At 44.4% G+C, this 23,436-nt stretch overlaps 1 protein-coding gene across 1 annotated transcript in view; it reads right to left on the bottom strand.

Moving 5' to 3' along the window:
• Positions 1–6,884: 6,884 nt before the first annotated feature.
• The window catches only part of nrg1 (neuregulin 1), a gene marked incomplete at both ends in the record, with an annotated part of 103,113 nt that continues 86,561 nt past the window's right edge, over positions 6,885–23,436 (bottom strand). Inside the window, 8 exons of the mRNA XM_084442653.1 lie at positions 6,885–7,587; positions 8,330–8,530; positions 9,652–9,782; positions 9,922–10,048; positions 10,260–10,362; positions 11,995–12,018; positions 14,878–14,936; positions 18,588–18,726. Of these exons, the coding sequence (XP_084298779.1) occupies positions 6,885–7,587; positions 8,330–8,530; positions 9,652–9,782; positions 9,922–10,048; positions 10,260–10,362; positions 11,995–12,018; positions 14,878–14,936; positions 18,588–18,726 (1,487 nt within the window). The remainder of the gene's footprint in view (positions 7,588–8,329; positions 8,531–9,651; positions 9,783–9,921; positions 10,049–10,259; positions 10,363–11,994; positions 12,019–14,877; positions 14,937–18,587; positions 18,727–23,436) is intronic.

Below are 23,436 nucleotides of genomic sequence, written 5' to 3'. Positions count from 1 at the left end.
TCTGCCCTCTTCTGTGAGGGAGTCACCCCAGCAACTATGCAACAGCTGTAGAAATAACAGTGATAAACACTTTGATCGGGCTCCTGGGAGATATTCACTTTCTCCAATTAGGAGAAGGAGCCGAGCATCTAAGGAAACCTTGGAGCCCATGCTAGAACCACGGCCAGAGATGGACTTCAGGGTTCTATGTTGAAGGTTTAAAGAGATTTAGGATCATTGTGAGGAGGCTTACATTCCTCCACAGTGAGCAAGCCTGTTCCCCTCTCCCACTGAAAAGAGGTTACATTGCATTTCCAACATGAACAAGTTCTAGTTTTGTAGAACAATTAACCCAGTAACAACCCACACAATTCACTGAAGATGATCTGTGAGTGATGATTTAGCTGTAAGCAATACTTAACGCTTAAAACGTAACACTGTAAGTGATAGCCTAGTTTGGCATTTTCATAAGCTTATCTTGAGCTTAGTTTTAACGCATTGGCAGCGGTGGTCTGGAATTATTAGAAAAACAAGCTTAATGTTGAACAAGCCGAACCTCTGTGCTCTATGCATTTTGTTTGGTTATCACTCCCTCCCTCCCTCCGTTGAATGTTGACCTCCATTTCTCTGTTGGCACCACAAGAGGCCATAGTCCCAGCACACTAAAATAAACAAGCACACCAAAATCAACCCATTGATCTCCACTGCACAAGTAGAGTAGCGGTGAGAGCAATGGACTCCCACATGGGAGATCGGGGTTCAAGGCCCGGTGGGGATGACTTTATGGGACTATACCCCAAACCTTCATCGTTCATCCTTTCACTCAAACCTTTTTATCCCTTACCTAAATTCCATCCATCCATCCATCCATCTTCCTCCGCTTATCCGGGGTCGGGTTGCGGAGGCAGCAGCTCCAGCAGGGGGCCCCAGACATCCCTTTCCCTAGCAGCATCAACCAGCTCTGCCTGGGGGATCTTTAGCCGCTCCCAGGCCAGTGCGGAGATGTAATCCCGCCACCTGGTCCTGGGTCTACCCCGCGGCCTCCTCCCAGCCGGACACGCCTGGAACACCTCCCTAGGGAGGCGCCCAGGAGGCATCCTCACTAGATGCCCGAACCACCTCAACTGGCTCCTTTCGACGCAAAGGAGCAGCGGCTCTACTCCGAGTATTTGTTGGCAACCAGCAGCCCTAAAGAAGTTGAGAAGAGAGAAGAAAGCAGAAGGAAAGAAATCCCTGCCTCTCCGTTTTGCGTTCATCTTACACTTGCCAATGTTTTTATTTAATTTTTTACATACAATATATTATTTAAAATGCCAGTAATAGTTAATTGTTGGCAATCAATAAAGGAGTTGAGAAGGGAGAAGTTGTCTGTCGTTAACTGTAGGCCTAACCTCCACATTACGCTGTGCGCTGTAGTTCTGTGTCTGACCGATGGCCAACAGCCACACAGCACACATCAGTTCAAGTGCAAGTCAGCGTTAGTATAGTCCTTGCGGTTGTGTATAATGCAATAGCGCCACCCAGCGGTGAAACTGTACACGTTTACACGCAAAATAATTCCCTCTCTAAACATTTTGAAATTTTTGTACACGAACTCACCCCTATTAGATACAGCTGCAGCAGCTAGCCCACCTCACATTTTCTCCAGGAAATGTACTTTCTAGTTGATTTTAAATAAGTAAACTGCAAATGAGTAGTGTGGTCACCATGTGATGGTGAGAGCAAACTATCCCTAGCTATATTTACAGCCTACATTGGCTCTCTGCATTCCCTCGTTAATCATTTACTTTGGCAATACCTTGTAGGTGAATACAAAATGTCCATGTCTTCCATTTCCTATGGGTGTCTAGAGTATTTTCTTATGGAACTATCCACTAAAAGCCACTCTTACGATCTCTGTAGTGTTGTAACCTTCTAGAGATGTGTGTGCATTGTCTTTGAAGGAGAGGAAGTGCCAGAGGGCTACATGTTTCACAACAGCTAGATTCACAATAGGGATCTGTTCATCCTTTCACTTCCCTCATGATGTCTCATTCAGCTGTGATCACATTGTGCCTGCTCTGGGATCAATACGTTGATTATTACAGCTGTTGCATTGTTATTTCATTAACAGGGGCCCAACAGGTAATCATTTTAGTCAATAGAGAGGGTTCCGCTGGCACTCCAGCAAATGACTATACTGGTTAAACTTGATTATATGTCTAGTGGGGTTCACTTAGTCTCAACTCAACAGGCTGGTGAGTTCTGTTGTTGGGCAACATCTGGACAGTCTGGAGGCGGTGGTGGAGAGGAGAATGAGGGACCAAATGAAGACCATCCTGGACCATCTCTCATCCCCTCTAAAGGCTGTGGCAGATGGAGAGTACCTTCAGCCACAGTCTCATCCCTCCCAGGTGCAAACGGCGCAGTTCAAGCATTCCTTCGTGCCAACAGCCATCAGACTGTTCATTAGTGCCTGACACCCCCCCCTTCCATTCTTGGATTCAGACCCCCCCTTTAACACTTGTCACTTTCCATGGAAATAGCTATTTATTTTTCCTTTCCATGCAGGAGTGAGCTTGGGCCGGCGGGGCTATCCGTTGCTCAGCCCCGTCACGTTCACACACATCATCAGCCGGAGCTCAACTCCGGCACATCTATCATCAATATTTAATTTATTTGTACTTTTTTTTTTAGTCTTTATTGTTAAAAGCATGCAGCAAATTCATGGTCACCATAGTGATCTCACATGCTGTTTAGAGAGAGATCACATGATCAGGGTTGTGAAGCCAGGCTAGTGCATAGTGGTGGATATGTGCTATTTAAGTGCAAAAAGGTGTTTTTTAAATAAAAGGTGGGGGGCTGTAACTGGAGAAACCACCTTGGAGAAAATGCTTTCATCTTTCGAAAACTGTCTTCACTTAAGTAACAAAATAATATTGTCTGTAGATACGGTCATGGTCCACTGTTGAGACATGCAGCATGACACATGGGCTGGTCATTCTACAATGGGAAAATACTTACGTTTTCTTTTTTTCTATTTTCTGGGAATCACGTTAATTTACTCATAAGTCCTGTGTGTTCCTAGAGTCACAGTCAGAGGGAAACCGTGGGCAAGTTCTCCTTTCTGTCTCGGAAGAGTCTGACGTTTTTCTTGAGGTTGATTCATCAGACGTGTCCTTTCATTTTGAGCAGAAGCCCTCTAATGGCCCTGTCCAACGGAACAGCAAGCAGGCCATTTCATCTCAAAGATAGATCATTAAAATAAGAATTGGTAAAACTACAGTATAGGGTGCATTTTGAGAGTAGCCTGTGAACATGTTCAGTATTATCGCTAACATGGAGGAACATGCACAATTATACCTATTATCAATTAAGCTTTATTATACTGTCCTATTCAATGCTCTACTGTAAAGGTAAGTAAGAAGCCTTGAGAACCAATGGTTCTTCAGCCTAGTGGCCCATAAGCAGCCTATCTCCTGATTCTTTGGTGTGAGGCAGCTTGATGTACAAGTACTGTATACCCCCTGGACATGGCGCTAGTATGTCCCCCTGGACATGGCGCTAGTATGTCCCTCTGGACATGGCGCTAGTATGTCCCTCTGGACATGGCGCTAGTATGTCCCTCTGGACATGGCGCTAGTATGTCCCTCTGGACATGGCGCTAGTATGTCCCTCTGGACATGGCGCTAGTATGTCCCTCTGGACATGGCGCTAGTATGTCCCCCTGGACATGGCGCTAGTATGTCCCTCTGGACATGGCGCTAGTATGTCCCTCTGGACATGGCGCTAGTATGTCGCAGGGCCTGTAAAGATAAACATCTAGAAAGATGGACAGAGGTCCCATAGACTGCTTCTGTAATGAGTGACTTTACTGGTTTAACCTCAGTATTCTGCCAAGTGAGATTCTCCCTGGTCCCTCACTGCAATCCTGTCATGTGTGTCAGCTGCAGACTACAACCAAGAGAATGAGAACAATATGGCTCAGGGAGTTTTTTGTTGATTACGTCAATAGGAAAGCATGTGAGGAATGTAGTCTGACAAACTACGCAGTGCTTGGAAAGAGGGTGGACATGCCTGGACAGGTAGACTAAACTAAACTGACTGTGTGTTTGTTGGGAAATGCTGATTTCAAACTCATCTGATTTCAAACTCATCTGAGTTGATAAAATGTGAGCTACTGTACATTCATACAGTATTTGTAATTGCAGGCCATTGTAGCTTTTAGTTAACATTGAACTGCTCAGTTCAGGTTTTACATAAAAATCTACCCATGGTTGTTTTTAATTTCAGACATGTCCAGCATTTGAAGACATTCTTCAAAAGCAAACTTGGAACAGCAACACAATCTTATAAGTTAACTACTGGTGTAACCACTGCAAAAGACCATTTTAGGCTAAAGGACAAACATGATACAAATCAGATCAGAAATGTTGAATCTTGTAAATGAATTTTACTCCAAACACTAAACATATGCCACAGTTGAACTTCGTAAATGACTTTGATCTGGGAATGGGAAAAAGATGTAATTTTCTGACTCACTACCTGTGTCTCTGGTCATGCATCTCTGGTCATGCACACATTGCATGTCTAGTGTAATGCATTTCTGCATTATGCTTTGTGATATCGTGTTCCATATTAGCTGTGGTTTGTGATGAATAATTGTTTGATAACAAAATATCCGTAGACATCTTTATTTTAGATTTGTGAACTGTTTTGCTACTTAAGTATCAGCACAATTGTTGTCATGTTCATGAAACAATGTTATAATACACACTGAAAAGTAAAATGTTATGCGTATTAATTATGGTTTTGGGCAATTCAGGAGAGAGACAAAGGCTTTGAGGTGGTGAAGCTCAAGCACAAAACATTGATTTAATATTTCAATTAAAACCCAACGCACTCAAGGTTTTCATGGTGTATTTACAGAAATTGAAGACACCTAGGTTTTAAAGCAATGCATCATGGGGTATGCCAAGTTAATGCTTTACTAGATTTATTCTAGTTTCTAGCCATACAACTAAGCATTATTGTGTAATTATATTAAAAGTAGACTGTATTATTCTGATTTATTGTTGAATAACAGATTTGGTTACCAATGGATAGAGGCAAGATAGTTTGACCCCATACTGAAGACCAAATATATAAAGGCATGAAGGACAGGGAAACACAATGCGTACAAAAGATAAAAATTCCACTCTTTCCAAATATACCAACCAAAAGTATAAAACACTGATTAAAATATATAATCTGTAATTAAAGATAACATAAGGCCCACAAAATAAATAAAATAAAAACAATAAATAAATAAATAAATAATATAAATACAAAAATCTGTTCATAATTACCAATGGGCCATCTTTACAACTGTAAAACTTAAGGGGCAAGCCTTCATTGCACGACATACAGGTTGTAATCAAATGTCAGATTCTAATCAATAAATTGCGACCCAGAAAATATCAAATTTGAACTGATTAGTTATATTGCCCAAAAAGTGATATATTTGTAAAGAAAATGCGTATAGTCTATATTTATTGTGGTTATCAATCAATGGTGACAGTCTTCGGCAAGCATTGAGTTGTTTACCATGTCATGACATGCATGTCTAGCATGACTCCTTAACGTATCCTTGGGATATAACATAATATTATATAATAAAATAGGATAATGCTTATGATATTACACACTGATAACATACTAACACAAAAATCTTACAGTTAATAAACAAAGATGTACTGTATGTTCAACACAAAAACAAACTAACACTTTGGATAATGTAACATGAATTTTTGGAAAAACAAAATGTTGAATTTAACAGACTACTACAAACAACAGAAGGTAAAAAGGCGTTCACTATCTACTGCACTGCATGTTCAAATGCTGCTCTATCTTTAATCCCCACAATGCATCACCTAGGAACCCATGGATGTGTTCATGAAACACTGACCAAGTGAGCCATATATTCAATCATTCAGCGTACATCCCCTCCATTTTGATCTGCGGTCTATGAGCTTTGAATATATAGATTGCAACGTTTTTGATATTACTGTATATTGCTTATCCAGCGGTAACTAATGGCATTAGAGTATTAAAAGATTCAAACACCAAACCATGGTGATGACATAAAGTATGAAGTCCTTGTGATAATTCCACCTATACTCTAATTAATAAGAGGTCCGTACTTTACACGTCTAAGTTGTATCATCCTAGTCAACACTGTTTTTATGTGCAATTAATTGATGGACAGAATTAAATTAAATCAGACTAGGCCTATATCATTTCTATCCACCATTTCCCAAACAATAAAGCAGGACATTAAGATTTGTGCAGCAACACCTACATCTTTCAAATATAGTGAGGTAAACAGAGTAAATATTTTGTGTGCACCTTGTTAATTGCATTTATCAATTCCATATCATTGCTGTAAAACAACATGCACTTGAACAATTCAATATCATACTGTAGAGTGGATAGCGTATTGGTGTATGGATCGTACAGTGAGTAGTTCCTGCTGCAGGTCATTCTAGTAAATGCAAAGTGCTGGTGGATTTTCTTCCGAGGCCAGTAGAAGATGAAAGTCATGAATATATGGCCCAGAGGCATGATGCAGTTCTCTTAAGCACACCAAACGGAAAATAAAGGCACCATTGATAATTTCTGCATTGAAATACTGTGAACCATTGCTACATACTAGTGTATGGCACTTTCTTCCATGACATGAACAAATTTGTACACTTTTTAAATTTTATTTTATTTATAAAAGACTTTATTCACTACGTCGCTAAAATAAAAGTTTGTATTCATTTTCAAAATTCTTTCCCCCTCAAATACTTATAGAAAATAAAGGTTTAGTAGTGACTCTGTATTCTTTTTCATCAGACATAAGTATTTCTAAGCGATATTTCATTTTCACTTTTCATTTCTCACTACACAGCAATTGGATCTTGGTTTGCGATGGTGCTGGCGAGCCTGGCTTGCAGGTCGTCCTGCGGGGACAGTCGGAGCGCTGGGTTAGTCCTGCTGCTGTCCGCGGGCCTGAGGGCCGAGGCCGTCTCCAGACCCGGCGCCGCGGGGGTCAGTATGCTCAGGAAGGGCGTGCTCTCTCCCACGTGCTCATCCTCCGTCTCGCTCTCAGAGCTACTTCTGGCAGAACTGCTGCTGTCGCTGTTGGACTCGATTTTGTGGCCCACGTGGCCATTTGCCTTTGTTCTTTTTGCCCTGTGGGCGTTGTTGTTGGTGTTGGCCAGTTTCTTAGGGAGGCTCTGCGGGGGGGCGGCGGCCTCCTCGTTGGCGGCGGCCGGCTCGTACTCCTGCGTGGTCTCGTAGTCGTCGTCTTCCACGATCCTCAGCGGGCTGGGCGGGGGGCTGTGGGCCTCGTGGCCGTGGTTGTAGTGGGCCGAGTTCCTCTTGTTTTCGCTGTGTTCTTGGCGCAGGTCTCGAGGTCGTGGAGGTGTAGCGAACAGCAGGGGGCGCTCCTCCTCGCCCGAGGGGCTGATGGCCACAGAGGGGACGGAGGTGGCCAGGCTGGACAGGGGGGCCGACACCTCAGAGGGAGGTGAGCCCGGGGTGACGGGAGAGGCAAGGCCCACAGGAGACATGCGGTTTGGGGTCGTCACGGCTGAGACGTACCTGCCAGAGAGAAAGATGACATCATGACAAGACGTCCAAAAGTCCACTTTGTGGTGCAGGTTTTTTTGTTATTTTTTAAATCCATTGCATTTTCCCCCTGATTCTGTAGGTACTGTCTAAACTTAGTACAGGTGACCAGTACAGAGATTCATGTTTCCTCTTCACTTGACTCATTCAGTCTTTAACAGCTGCAGACACCAGACATTGCCTTCAGTGTAATTAGTCTTTCTGCAGTGCATGTGGTCCAGCTGAGACATGTGTAAGTGTGGTGGAGCGTTGTCTCCTTCTGGCCCAGCCGTGTCATTAGTGATCTGCACAGATGGGTGGTGGTTGACTGAGCGACCTGTGTGACCTGCGCTTCTCAAGACACAGGTGTGCTACCTGCTGGGCTGTCTGAGCTGACTCACACACCACGCCCACTTCACCACAGCCAGGACATAAGGGGCCCTCAGCGTCCATTTGCTTTAGTTTAAGAAACACGAATAAACAGTAGGACGGATGGAGAGTGAGTGAGAGGAAACAGAATAGCATGTAACTGATAAATATTGAACCTGAAGTTTCATATGTAGCGTTCAGTGAGAATAGTAAATGAAGTCCTTGAAAATGAAAATGGTCTTTAAGTGGACACCTCTGTAAGTGTACTGTGACTCATCATTAATAGTGTCTGACAGCTCATTAATCATGTAATGACCTCTCTGCTAGAGGGAGGCTGTGTACAAGGACAGCAGCGTTGTCCTCCTACCTCTCGCTGTACGGTGAGTCCCTGTAGGAGTTGGGAGTGTCTCTGGAGTTGTTTAGGTGGCTACTCAGGTCTCTGGCGCCGCCCACGGCGTTCAGACGCCCCCGGCGACTGGGCGTGGCCTGCCGACTGGTCTCCGCCGATGACATCACCAAGACGGAGCGGCTGCCGGAGAGAATGCTCTCGCTCTGACCATTACTCCAGCTGCAGAGACAGAACGAGGGGGAATGGGTTCTCGGATGTTACTGGGTTCAGACGGTGACGCAGGCTGCATGTGAGACCAAATGTGTGCTCTCTGTAAGCAGAGACCACATTTTAGAGAGAAGTAGATGAAGTTTTAAAGAGAGACAGTAAACTAGGTAGAATACAACACCCACTGAGCCCTCCTTGTTCCCCTCCTGGCTGGCTCACGCACTTTCAGTTCAACCAGTCAAAAGCCATTTCCACACCCACCTTCTCAGATCATGAGATGGAAGATGGAGAATCTAAGTGTTCCTGCAGCATGCGTTTTAAGAAACACTTCATTCATGGGAAATAAGCTAATTGATCTGCACCCAAATCTTTTCATTTTATTTATTTTAAATATTTCTATAGTAATACTCAATAGTAGAATCCCAAATCTGGAAAAATGGTCAAAAGCCCGACATGAGCCCTCTAAACCCCACTTTTCAAAGACATTAAACCACTACACAACATCCGTTCTATGTAGGAGTCTGCAGTTGGGGCCTGACTTCAGTGAATTGCTGAGGTTATTTTCTGCTGTTTATGATGGCTATTTCCCCCCATTCAGAGAAATTGATCACTGAATTTGAGGTACTAATGTCCCATCATGCAGTGTGATAGTATGACAATTTCTCCAGTGTGACTCCTCATTGAGGGAGGTGATTCCACTAATCGTGTAACAAGTTGGGTGATTGTCATATACAGTAGTAGCACCTGTAGAATGAGTGAGACCGGTCACAGCATGGGATCCACTGGCTTTCCAAATCCCATCTTTAATGGAGGGTAAAAGCAAGGCTGAGGTGTGTGTGTGTGTGTGTGTGTGTGTGTGTGTGTGTGTGTGTGTGTGTGTGTGTGCGCGTGCGTGTGTGTGTGTGTGCGCGGGGAGGGGGAGGCTCTGATTAAGATCCCAATACTGATGTGTTCTGATAGTTATGATTCATAAAAGGAAATTAAAAGCACATATCATATAACGGTACTTCATCTTAGGGATATCGACCAGCACGGTATCTTGTCTAAGGCAATGACTCATCCTTTTCTGGAAGTGTTCGACTTTTACGAACGGGGAGGAAAGGAGAAAGCCGTACTGTGAAGTGTCTGGTTACCTTTGGCTGGAGGTGTGGGTCACCGTTGTGGACTGATGCGCTGATGAAGTGTACTGGCTCGTGGAGAAGGACGTTTCCGTTTCCTTTTCGATTACATGCTGCACAGGCATCGGGTTTTTAGACACGTATTGCTACAACGAGAGGCAAACAAGCAACGCCTCACATCAAACTTCTGTGAGCAGATGTTCTGCGAAAACAAGCTACGAGGAAGTCGGTGTGACGGCTGGCAAAGCTGCCATCGTTAGGCCCCGGCCTTAAACAGCGACTTACATTGAAAAGCTGAACGTTTTCAAGGGGAGGGTTAGGAATATGAGGGCCGTTGGCCACGCCGGCCATGTTGTTCCTCTCATTCCTCAGACTCCGCCTCAGACGATCGTGGAGCTTCTTCCTCTGCTTCCTGTGTGTGGAGAAGACACACTGCACCGTCAGACAAGCGCTCCTACAACCACTCCAAAATCTATGGGAACTACATGTTCCATAAGATAAATGTTTATAGGTTGACACCTGATGGTGTGATTGTCTAATTAATGTTCATGTCTTTTTAATGAATTAGAAAACTATTTTATTTCAACAAGTAATTTCATTTTTAGCATAAAAATATGAATTACTTTGTTTTGCAGTAGGCAACCACACACATGATTCCAACCACTAGGAGTGCAATGCAGATTCCTGTTATTGTTAAAACACGTTTCTGATACAGCTCCTCAGCTTCTGGAAAAGAGGACAATGCATTCTTAAATCTCCACAACATGCAGGCCTACCCACACACCACACCACACACACACACACACACACACACACACACACACCACACCACACACCACTCTACTCATGAGAACCTACCCACACACACACACCACTCTACTCATGAGAACCTACCCACACATACACACCCCTCTACTCATGAGAACCCAACGGAGAACACACAGGGGTTTAGAGGCAGGTTATCATACTGTACATTCACTGCAACAGAAAAGTGTAACAACGAATTAGTGGGACATTGGCTGTTACTGAGGTAGAGGAAATCTAATACATTGATCTGAGGAGACAGTTCTGCTGAGTCTGGGCAGACTGCGCGCAAGTGTTAGTTCAAGGTCGGGCTCGTTAAGCATGATGAAGCACAACGACTGAAATACATTCTCTCTGCGATGCATTTAACCAGCTCACGTTACCCAGGAAACAGATGCTTCTGTTTGAAATTGGCATTCATCAGTTAAAACAGTTAAAATTAAAAACTACCGTGTACAATGTTAATGCTCAAATATTACACAAAGTGCAACATTGTTTGTTCACTGGGCCTACAGTAACACCTGGAATAATGAATGGTGTGTAGGAGGTCTTCTTTGAGATTTTAAGGGATTTAACGTATGAAATCACTTTGTCACATTCAGTGATTTATTTACGCTTTACTTGAATAAAATGAAAGGGTGGGCTGTTCGTCACTTACAGTAGGTATCCTGTGAACAAACAACGCTACTAACAGTAATTCTTTTAAATGAAAACAATCATCTGTCAATTGTTCAGAGTTAGCGTTCATCATTTAAAAGATACATGACAAACACGACCATCACTCTGACCAAACAAGGGGAAACCATGAGACAACAGGAACAGAGGACGCTGTTGAAGACACACAGATGGGACAGGAGGAAACAGAAGACAAAGAAGGAGATGAAATCAGAGAGGAGGGAGGGAGGGAGGGAGGGAGGATGTCAGTGGATCTAGCATGGCATGCTCAACACCAAAACAGAGGAGCGGATGAGAGATGCAAAGGTAAAAGGCAAAGCAAGAGCTGAAGGGATCTGAGCATACAGCATAACCACACTACCACCGCCTCGTGTGTGTTGTTGCATGAGAAACAGTTTGCTGTTCTCTCAGATGGTAATGTTGAGTCTAATGTGGGGCAGTGCTGATGTGAGGACCTAGTCTTTGATGTGTGAAGGCCTATGAATCAACACGCTGACGCTGGGGTGGCAGATTTGGAGATATCAGAGAAATTAAATCATGATGAGTGTAACGCCAGGCCTTGTGCTTAGGACAGCAAATTATAAATCACTCTTTCTATCAGACCTACAATGTTGAGGCTTTATAGAAAGACTGTGACTTTTAATGACATTTGACTAACATTACAATGCATTTTAGTATTGTGAAGGACATTCAACTTCAGTCCAGTATTGTTAATGTGTAATTCTTTAATATGCAATGTTGTAATGTAATGTAGTCATGTGTAATGTAATGTTATGGCTGTACGATCCCTTCATATGCGTGAGGACTGGCTGTGGAGGAGGGGCAGGCTCAAGCTTCTAATCCTACATCTTCATACTGGGAGGAAGGAGCGATTCATACCCATAAATTCAATCCCAAGATGTTCTGCCAGTGCAGAAAGATGACAAAAAGAAAGAAAAAAAGAGTTTTTTTCAGATGAGATGTTATTCAGAACTCAAGTATTTCTTAGCAAAAAAGGCTACTCAGTGTCTAAGGAAGATAGTGAGGTACAATTCAGTGGAACTTATACATTTACAACTGGCTATCTGAATAAATAATGTAGCATAACCCTAGATGAAACATCATTTGACTACAAAACAACAACTTGTGAACAGAATGTTTTCAGAACTACAGAATATTTCTACCGGGCTCTAAGGTCATATAATTGCTAATATGATTAAGACCACAATTCTAACAGCAATCAAAACACCTAAATCCATTAAATACAGACGTTAAGACAAGAATGCATTATAATGTATCCATCCGCAATACACTACTGCAAGGAAGTGTCTCGGTGCAGAGGCATGCGCATGCAAACATCACAGTGCTTCATTATCCATGATGATGTCAGATCCTCTCTGGGCTACCGCATGGTCAATCAGGCAAGATTAGGGCACTAGTTCATTCAGATAAACGCTAGAGTATGTCTACACCTCCCAGCTCAGCATGCTGTGAGGTAGCATGCACTTTACATTCTCAACACACACTAATGCAGATCTTCAAAGTCAATATTTCTGTCATACCAAATTCTCATTTGTCATAACTCGGATCAACAGCCATGCCTGTTAAATATGTTTAGAGGAATAAACAACAAAGGAAACAAAATGTTTTTAAATAGATATAGCATGTCATATCTTTGGTGACTAACATTAATACAACACTACAGTATTATATCAGAAGTAGCTACAGTATCAACTAATGTGCTGTTGACAGGAATGTCACTAACTTGTCATTAAAAGGGCTAACTTATACGTTGGGGAATTTTTACAATCAAGTTCTAATCTTGAAAATGGAGAAACTCAAAAAATGAGTTGGTACAGACGTGTCCTTGATGTCCAACTTAAACTACTACTGTGCACTTCCTAATCATAGTTAACATTATGTCGATTTTTTTTAACAAGGTGTTAAAAACATTTATATTGCAAAAAAATTAATGTTAGCTTTGAACATTGGGTACTAGTTTAGTTATTGTTCACCTAATAAATGTGTACAACATAAAAAACATGACGTGAAAGTGAGCAGTGTGCTTTTCTGTCATGTTCGCTCTATTGATTCAGTTTGACAAAATGACAAATGGACGCTTGTACACTGTCAGCTCAGGCGCTCGGTGCACCATTCATAAGATTGCCTCAGAAATGCTGCTGTGAAGCAAAATTCTGCCAACATTTTATTCTCGACGGGTTGGTTTAATCTGAGCCAGAACGTGGACAGCATGTTCAATGCAGCAAATTATTTTCTAGTCAGCAAGCATTCGATACTAACCTCTTTTCTAGGTCAAATTGTGAATCATCGAGTTGTTTACCAATAACAAAGTCTGGTTTTGCCTTTTGTCTTATGACCACTTTCAGTGAGGTTGGAAAGTCACCTTCACCATGAGGATGATCAACTAGAAACGTAGTAGGTCAATCAGAAGCAAGCTACATAACTCTTCTCATAAAGACATTATCGACCCAAATAAGTAATAAATAAAATGTTTTGTGAATTTTATGTGTGACCTACAGCAGCCCTGGTCTCAGGCCCACGCCGTCAGTACAAGGTAAATAACGGCCTTCTCAGCTCATCTGAACTGCTGACGCGGCCGTCTCATGCACGTCCTCTACGACCTCAGCTCCCAGCTCCCTCCGTTCCCATCGGCAACGGGGAAAATACAACAACAACAGCAGAGTTCCGGCAACAGGAGCGCAGGACATTAAAGGGTTAACGCTGCGTCCTCCAGCGTGACGTTGTGAGAGTGTATTTCCTGATCATCAAGGACAGAGCTGTGTCCGTCCCCCCCGCCTCCCTCCCCCCTGTTTGCAGCATTAGTGCCTCCTGTTGCGCTGCTGGCACGGCGCCCACGCTGCAGCTCTGCTGGTTCAGGGACGGGGCGTTTGTCCCTGAAAAGATCAGAGCATCGCGGGGCGGTGGTGATGAGAGGCAGCGCTCCTCCAACTGCCTCTCAGTCTCGGGGAAGACTTCCCCCCTGTTCCTGTGCCTTACGCCTCCGAGCTACAATTACGTCTCGCTGGGTGTGTGTGTGTTCTCCCTGCTCTGCCTCAGAGATGAAAGTGTGGTTGTTTGCTGTTTCCTCTGTTGTGCCAGGTAACCCATGGTAATTGAGGTGACCGGCCTGCGAGGTGAGTGGGTGAGTCAGAGTGATAAAGTGCCCCGGGGCTCCGGCCTGGGCGGCTGCCATTCATCTTCCTCGGGGCTTGTCCCTCACATCAAAGAGGTCACTTTAACAGGCTCTGCTCAGGTTTAATAGTGCCGCCATAATCCACTATGACCCGACCTCACATAACTGTTATTGCCTTCCAGGGCCAAAATAACTATAAAGCAGTGTTAAAAATAAACTTCAAGTTAAAGCCCACACGGATGAGCCATACAGTAAGTATTACCCCTGGTGATGTAAGGTGAGTATTGGATGTTTGGGTTTCCTAAAAGTAACATGTTTTAGAATCTGTCCTCACTGCTTTTCTCCTGTTGTTGTTCCATTGATCTGTGACATCACCGCTGACAGACCGAGCGTGTCATCCCTGTACCGCTGCTCTACCGTTGTTCAAACTGCTTTAACATACAACTGAACGAAACAAGGCAGAAACTCTTAACATGCGAGGAGCAGGTGTGGGATACATAAGAACATAATTCACAAAACACAAAAAACCTCCTCTGCCTAGAACCTGACAGGAGAACGAAGCAACAGGAAGTAGCGCTGATTGAGCATGCTCCAATCCAAGCACAGACAGGAAGAGGAAATAGACGTACTGTAAAAGCTGGCCATTACGTAGTTTTGGCAGCGATCACCAGTAAATTCATTTGGGCACCTGAGAGGGGAAACAAAGAGTCAGAGAGAGAGAGGAGAGAAAGAGAGTGAGTTTACACCAGAGTTTTCAGAGACCCACGACGCGTATCAGTGGTGTTCAGAGGGGCCCCACCCCGGAGAACAGTATGTCCCTCAAACATCACTCATCGCAATGTTTGTGAACACATACCAGAGAAGTCCCAATCAGCGTCCTAACAGGCCATCGTTTTTTTCCCCAACCAACGTTTGGCTCAGGCGTTACTGTATGATTCCAGGAAAACCTAGAGGATTACAGTTGCTGAGAACAGCGTATGCAGGAACAATTGTCCGATTATCAACCTCTTCTGATCAATTTAGAAAAGGCTTCAGCAACCGGTCAGATGAGAGGCCCTAGTGAGTGTGTGGTGTTTCCATTAGTAATGTGGAGGCCTCTCTGCCACACACACACTCACACACACCTGTCCACAACGAATCATCGGGACGGATGGATTGGCCTTCTGGCTCTGGGAGAGACAGTGATTGGAGCTTTGGGATGGGGATGAAACACCAGAGATGACACGTGGGGTTGGGTTCAGTTGTGTGCACATACGTTTGGGGTTTATGACTCTCACAGGCACAGTTTCTTCACATCGTTTCCCAGTGTAGCCGGTCAAGCACCTGGGGGAGGGGGGGGGGCAGAGAGGGGGTGAGACGCACAGCGCTGACACAGATGTAACACAACACACACACCACAGACAAATACACACGGATGCATGGGATCTAAGTGGCTGATGGTGACAACCGCTCTCGACGAGCACACCTATTCACTTACCTGTTCATTTGTCTCCTCCATTTTTGCAAAACTATCAACGCTGCCGGTCGGCATGTCAGATTGACCTTTGGTAATGATCTCTCCACTGACGCTCTCTTGGAGGATTACCAATGAGCTACTGAAGAGTAAACGGGTTCAGAGTGAAGGTCCTGTACGAGTGAAACACGGACGGCACCGCGCTGTGCCTGATGGCTATGATGTGGCGGCGCATTTAAATTAATTAGGCCTTTCATTCGAATCTAAATCACCAGAGGGTGGGCTCATTAAAGAAGAGAAACATGTTCGCTGCTAGTTTTTAGGAAGAAATAGCTATGCTTTTATCTGAAAAGGACACGGGGGGGGTTGTGTACTGAAGCAGGCATTACTATGAGGGGTTTGGGGGGCCAAGACCTGCCCATTTCTGGCCAAAAGCTTTTCAGCGGGCCAGCTGGTGACTGATGACAGAGCAGGAGGCAGAATGAAGCCCGGTCAGTCAGAGGCGATGGCGTGATAGGCCGGGGCTGGGCCTCGTACACCAGCACAGCAGCTGGCCGGCCCGAGCCCGTTCTCCCAGACGAGGAGAGGCAGAGGGAGATAGGGAGGATAGAGGGAGAGAGGAAAGAAAGATGGAGAGGAGAGGAAAAGGTGGAGGGAAAAAAAGGAAGACAGATTTGATAGATGTAGCTCGTGCCAATATATGTTTATACGCAACCAGAAGTTAATGACCGTTCCAGGAGTCAATGACTGTTCCAGGCACAATCGGCTCCCCGATCTATTCTAGAAAATGGGAATTTGCCAAAATGCCATCAAAACCCTTGAAGGAGCGGCATGACCATTACTGTCATGGTGGTCGTACGCCCAATAATGCCGCATATATGTGAGATCTGATGGGCCTTTGAAAAGGCCACCACAGGGATGTTATTTGAGTTAAAAGCCGTTGAAGGCCCCTATGAGTAAGCACATCTGTTGCAGTATAATTTGCTATAGATGATCAAGGCAGGGGGCGTCATCCATCTTTGATCTTACAGGGGGGGACACCCCTGGCGGATAGATGATTTCTAGAGGTATTTTTGATCTCTAATGGTCCACCAAGTGTCCACAAGCTGTATTTTAGAGCTGCCGCTGTTTTCTCGTTATTAACGGGTAATGAGCTCTAGGACGCTATAGAGACGCTGTGTTCCAAGTGTTTTTCAGCGCTATAGCGCCATGAGCTCTAGGCTTTTTTTGCAGTTGAATAAAGTACTTTTTGGGCTAGAGTGCAGGCTGTAAAAGGCTGTTCTGATGACGACAAGTCAGTTTTTGGCAAAACTGCAGAGTCAGCTAATGTTAGCATTAGCTAACATTAGCTAGTTATCTTCACTTGGCTAGTTAGTCTGCAGTCTGCAAAAACTCAACACTCGTTGCTAACGTACTGTAGGTGTAAAACATCGGTAGCCTAGCCAGCTCTAAACTCTGTAAAAAGGTGTAAGCTTGGTGCTGTTCAGTTAGATACAGCTTGTTGGTGGACACAGCCTGATGGTCGAGGGAAAGCTTTTCTTTCTTATTCCTCCCCTTTGCTGACTGCATGCTGCACCACTTACTAAGAGGAAATAAAAGCCTTAGAGACAGCAGCATTTTTGTGCTTAGTCACTGAAGTATTAAAGACGAAACTCAATCTCGCGGCGAACGGTAAGAGTCTCTCTTATGTATTGGATGGCCCCCGGCCAAAGTGTATCCCTGGCAATGTCAAGCCTTGTGTCAGGCACTCAAGAGGGAGGGGCTGTGCTGGGCTGCAGTGATCAGTGCCTTGTCACGCATTTGCTGCAAGGGAAGCAATAAAACTAGGGGGTGTAATAAGTGTCCCACTGTTGAGAGACACGATACAGCATCACTACACAGCATCGCCATACTCCTCTAGCACCGTGGCAGGACAGGACGCAGTCGGAGAACTGGGGGATTCTAACAGGGCCTAGGGCAGACGTGTGACTCATCACTTTCTGAACATGTCTTCTCGATTGTCATCCACTTCTCTTTCTTGGATAAACCTACTTTACTGTCTTCATAATGTCTAACAACAGCACCTTTCACAAGTGAACTGTGCCGCTGCTCTGGATGCACATGCTTCTGTCTCAGATGTGAATTTTGTGAATTGCGGATGAACGACGATTGTGAATGTGGACAGCAGAGCATGTGGACTCGTGGGCTGTGCTGTAGGTGAGGTGAGGAGCAGGCATTCATAATGCAGGATGCCAAGGACCCCCTCGGAGAAAGGGAACTCCACCTGTGCCAGCTCTCCAACCCCCCCCCCCCACATCCTCCGTGGAGACTTGGCCGAGTTACAATGTCTGGGGAGGCATTTTTGAAGACATCCCACCTCCCTGTGGCTGCCCAACATGCAGAATCAAAGCCCAGGAGGGCCTTATGGTACATTTCTAGTGCTCTGATGTCTGCTGTTCTCACTCCTTTAATCTTGGCTCAGGACTTTTTGGTCGTTTAATGATTTACCCAAACCATTCAGCACACGCCCCGGCTTTAAAAACACATCTCCAGCTTTCCTCCGATTTCCTGATGGACAGGCAAGTACCTGATGTTGCCAGGTATCTGTACTCCCGGGTAAAGGACCAGAAAACCCCCCAAAAAACAAACCTGGCAACCCAGGGGCATAGTAGAATCAAAGCCAGGCTTGACAAGGAGACTGTTCTTGGCATCGTCAAATATTTATGATGATGATGCATCACAAGGACACAGACAGAGCTTCTGTCTAAAACAAACAGCAATCATACAATCAGCGTAGATGAATTCTAAGCTGTACAGGACTATGGAAACAGTGATTTGACACCGGAGGGGCGGAGCGAGGGGAGGGGGTGATCGGTACCTGACAGCATGTCCGTGCCACTACTGTACCTGCAGAGGAACTTGGTGCTCCCGGGGGTGACCTCCAGGGTGAAGCACTCCCCTCCGTTCACACAGTAGTTCTTCTGGCTGTGGCTGCAGCGGGTCACGTGGCTGGAGGTCTTCACTGCAGGGGTGGTGCTGGTGGCAGCTGGCAGGGAGAAACCAGGCGATTAGTGGAGAGGAAATGAACACAGGCGTGCAGTAAAGCCCCCCGGGGGGTGTTGAGTTGAACCCTCAGCACTTAGCACAAAGCTACTGCAGTGTACAGCCTCTGTGCCCTCAGGCTGCAGACAACCACCCTTGATTTACAGTATCCATATTCCATATTTACAGTACCCACATGTCCATTAGCTTCCCCGGTACAGAGCGGATACAGAGCTGGCAAGGCGAGTAATGGAGACAACGTCCAAGCAATCAAAGTGCATGTAGCAAGAGTTTGAAATCCAAACTGGCATCATTGATTAAAGCGATCGTTGGCAGGGTCATCTCTGTAAAGATATTCTACATGTGCTGCGTGTCCATCCAGCGTGTTCCATAGCGCTCACAACGTTGATCACAGCGTCGAAAATATACTAAATATCTGTTAGACAATCATTAACATAGTTGAAGTGAAACATACTGTTGTTTTAGAGTCCAATGACACGAGAATAGCTTGAGCAATGATGCATATTTCCTTCAACTTGCATAAACGTGCAAATAAAGTTACGAAATGCTCATGTTTAAAACGGCGATGAGACAGCACAGATGTGTCGGAAACCAATGAGAAAACCAGTGTCATGCTCTCCAAAGAGAAACACTTCTGTAACAGACTTTCAATCTCATTATCCACACTCAACAAATCTTGTCTGAATAAAAGTACATGTAGTACATTCTAAAATGATTACATAAATTATTTAATAACTGTGATATATCTACATGCCAACAGAACATGGCTCACCTGTGAGGTTTCTAAAAAGTCTTGATACATGGAGATGAAATTCAGTGCCTCTGCCCATCCTGGCTGCTCAGTGTGGCTTTGCCTGAGAGGATCAATAGCTCTCGCTCTAAGCACTGCGGTGCTGTGTGTCTCCGATGCCTTACCCCACTATCTATACTCCCCAGTCTGCAGTCTAGAGAACACTCAAACAATTCTAAATAAGCACTTTTCCCCCTCTCATCCTGCCTCATCCGGACGTCACTCCTGGCATCAGAAGTCCTATGCGTTGGAAAATGCAGCCGCAGCTGCTTGGGGGCAAAAGACGTCACAGGCTTCAGGGAATGAGTTATATCGCAAGAACATACGCAAAGAGCAATCAAGACATCTGCCAGCTCAAGAGTGTGTTTGTGACAAACAAGCGTACTTCCTGGCGTGGTCTGACAGTGATTAAGGCCAGAGAATGACCACGTCTCTTCTGGGAAGCCAGCGTCGGCTCACGCCTTACAAGGACGGGAGGAATGTGCTTTCACATACTAATTGTTGGTCTGAACCTTGTTTTTGGTCCTGGCCAGTTACCCCAGGAGGAGCTGAGCACTGCGGCACGTCTTTTCCCCCTTTTTAAGAACCGGCCCCTCCTCGCTCTGACGTCTTTCCATCCTCTCCATCCCCATTTGCAATGGAGGATCGTGACCTGGATACCAATGGAGCCGGCTGTGGCCGTCGGCGCTCCTGCTCAATTCCGGGGCAGCGCCCTGGCTGTGTCTCCTTCCTGACAGACAATTGAGTTTGCTCCTAGATTATTATTGAAGTGACGCAATGATTTCATAGGTCAGAGACCCCATCAGGTAACCTCTTGCACCGAGAGACATTACCTTTCAACTAAATGCAATTTAATCTCTAGGGGCCATACCACCGTTTCCCAGTAAACAATTGACACTGGCTGAATAATTGACAATGCAACAGATCGCTTTTGTTTCCCAAATGTAATTATTGGCTTGCTGTGCCACCATTAACTATTTGCCATGCAGGAATGGGATCCAGATCATCAATCAAAACTCTGCATTGTCATTCCATGCATGCAGAGAGGAAATGGCGTATAGATTAGATCTTTCCCAATAGCAAACAAAATGCAGTAACATCAGGAATAAAAAAAAAAACCCAGACAGATTGACATTTGTTTGTACGATGCATACGATGGATTTATCAAACCTTCAGGAGCTAAAGTTGGAGCTCTATCTATCCCACAACACAATCCGTTTCAGCACTGCAACTACTACACAACCTGCACGATTTGACAGATAGGTGTAATTGTTCAGTGAGAGAGGAGGCAAAATCAGATTGTCATTACTGACCTTTCAGATTTTATTAAGGACCTTTAAAATGTCGCCTGCCTATCGATACAAACCCCATTAACTGAAATTGATTCAATCAGCAAAAGTCAGCTTTGCTATCTTAAATTCATCACACACTATTAAAAGCAATAGACTGTAAATGTAAACCTCCAGTGCAACCCAGCGACCGTAGCAGCCGTGTTTCCTGCCTGTGACCAGAGCTGGGTTTGTGTTCCAGGATTGAAACGTGTTCTAAACATTAGTGTAATAAAATGTGTTGAGATATTGAGCACACTGCAGTGGCGGTAGATGATGAGAGGAAGGGGGGCTGCTATATTTAACGAGGCCGATGGGTTTTCAGTTACAATGCTGCAGAGCTGAGCAGCACTTTTTTTTTCTTCTTCTTTTTTTTTGAATGGTGCCTGATGGAAGTCTGCAGGCAGCTAAAGATCGATTCAGTTCCATTTCTTTTTTCTTTTTTTTTGCTGGTGAATACGAAACCCAAAACGGGCAGCGAGGAGAGACTGCATGATGGTGCCGGGCCAAGCGGGCGTCTCGCCCCCCTCCGGCGGCGTGGGGCCTTTCTGCAGACCCAGCAGCACCGCCAGGGCCAGCGTCTGGGAGAGTGTGGGCAAGGAGAGAGCTTAATGTACAGAACCACAGGGCCCCTCGGGCTCCTCACCCGTCATCACCACCGGGACGGGGAGGGAGGTCAGAACCTGGTCACCTCCAGCATCACATGACGGGACATACTACTGCGATGACAGCTGAGCTAAAACAACTCTAGCTTTGGGACAGAAAGAAAAACTAATCTCTAGGGGAAAGAATGAAAGAAAATACTTATTTTCACATGGGAATGTATGTTCAGATTGAGGGAGAGACCGTGATAAACCAACGTCATCTTGTTTCCCCATCCATGGCTTTAGTAAAATGACTCAAATCAATATTCTATTCAGCCTCTCCTGTGAGGTGCTGTTCTTGTATTGATCCATCACCGCTTTCCTGATTTCAGAGGGCTGCAAACGTTAATACTAACCACTTACATAAAACACCCATTCTACTTATATTACTACTAACCACTTACATATCACCCATCCTACTAATATTAATACTAACCACTTACATAAAACCCCCATTCTACTAATATTAATACCAACCACTTACATATCACCCATCCTACTAATATTAATACTAACCACTTACATATCACCCATTCTACTTATATTACTACTAACCACTTACATAAAACACCCATTCTACTTACATTAATACTAACCACTTACATAAAACACCCATTCTACTTATATTAATACTAACCACTTACATAAAACACCCATTCTACTTATATTACTAACCACTTACATAAAACACCCATTCTACTTACATTAATACTAACCACTTACATAAAACACCCATTCTACTTATATTACTAACCACTTACATAAAACACCCATTCTACTTATATTACTACTGACCACTTACATAAAACACCCATTCTACTTATATTACTACTAACCACTTACATAAAACACCCATTCTACTAATATTAATACTAACCACTTACATAAAACACCCATTCTACTTATATTACTAACCACTTACATAAAACACCCATTCTACTTATATTACTACTGACCACTTACATAAAACACCCATTCTACTTATATTAATACTAACCACTTACATAAAACACCCATTCTACTAATATTAATACTAACCACTTACATATCGCCCATCCTACTTATTAATAATAACCACTTACATATCACCCATCCTACTAATATGCTTATATTTCTGATATATTTCTGATAATCTGTAAAAGTAATCTGATAAATGCTGGGTTTATCTTAAGTCTCATAATGATCTGAATGAGTGAATCTGATCTGAATGAATTTGTCAGAACAAACAGAGCCAGACTTGCGCCCACCCCCAATGCCAAACAGACATTTCAACAAGTGGAGAATGGATGATGCCTTGGGGTAATGCCTAGGGCCATTAATCAACTAAAAGAACGGGTGCTGACAAAACAATCTGACAAAAATAATAAAGTTTGACTGCCCATTTCAGGAAATTTAAAGAGTTCCCTCAAACTTTTAACTGATGTTTGACAACACTGACCAGCCATGGGTCTAAACTGTCTTCAAAGATCAACTAAGTCATAATCTCTCACAAATATTCACGTCAGTCATTGCCAAATCCAACACAGTTTGTTTTAAGAGAGTACTTTGTGGTGAGAGACCCCCCCCCCCCCCACACACAGACATACACACACACACACACACAGACATACACACACACACATCCCTGTGTGTTTTTGCAGTGAGGCCGCCCTCTCCGCTGGAGGCCTGGTCCCCCAGTGCTCCCAGAGGAGTGTGTGTGTGTGTGTGTGTGTGTACCGTGGTGTGTGTTTGTGTTGCGTGGCGTGGTGTGTGCCTCCCGATGAGCGAGTGTTGAGAGCGGACGTCCAGGCCAGGTGTTTCTCAGCCTGCTCCAGTCCCACCCACTGGAACCATGGAGCCCAATCTGTCAGATGATTCATATCCAGCTCGTCTAGGCCGGTCTACAGGGGCGCCGTAGAGACGTCTGCTCACACAGGGCTTCTGCACAACGA

The sequence above is a fragment of the Borostomias antarcticus genome (assembly GCF_949987555.1).
Source record: "Borostomias antarcticus genome assembly, chromosome: 8".
In the NCBI taxonomy this organism is placed as follows: domain Eukaryota; kingdom Metazoa; phylum Chordata; class Actinopteri; order Stomiiformes; family Stomiidae; genus Borostomias; species Borostomias antarcticus.
This window is presented reverse-complemented; position numbering and strand designations above follow the sequence as displayed.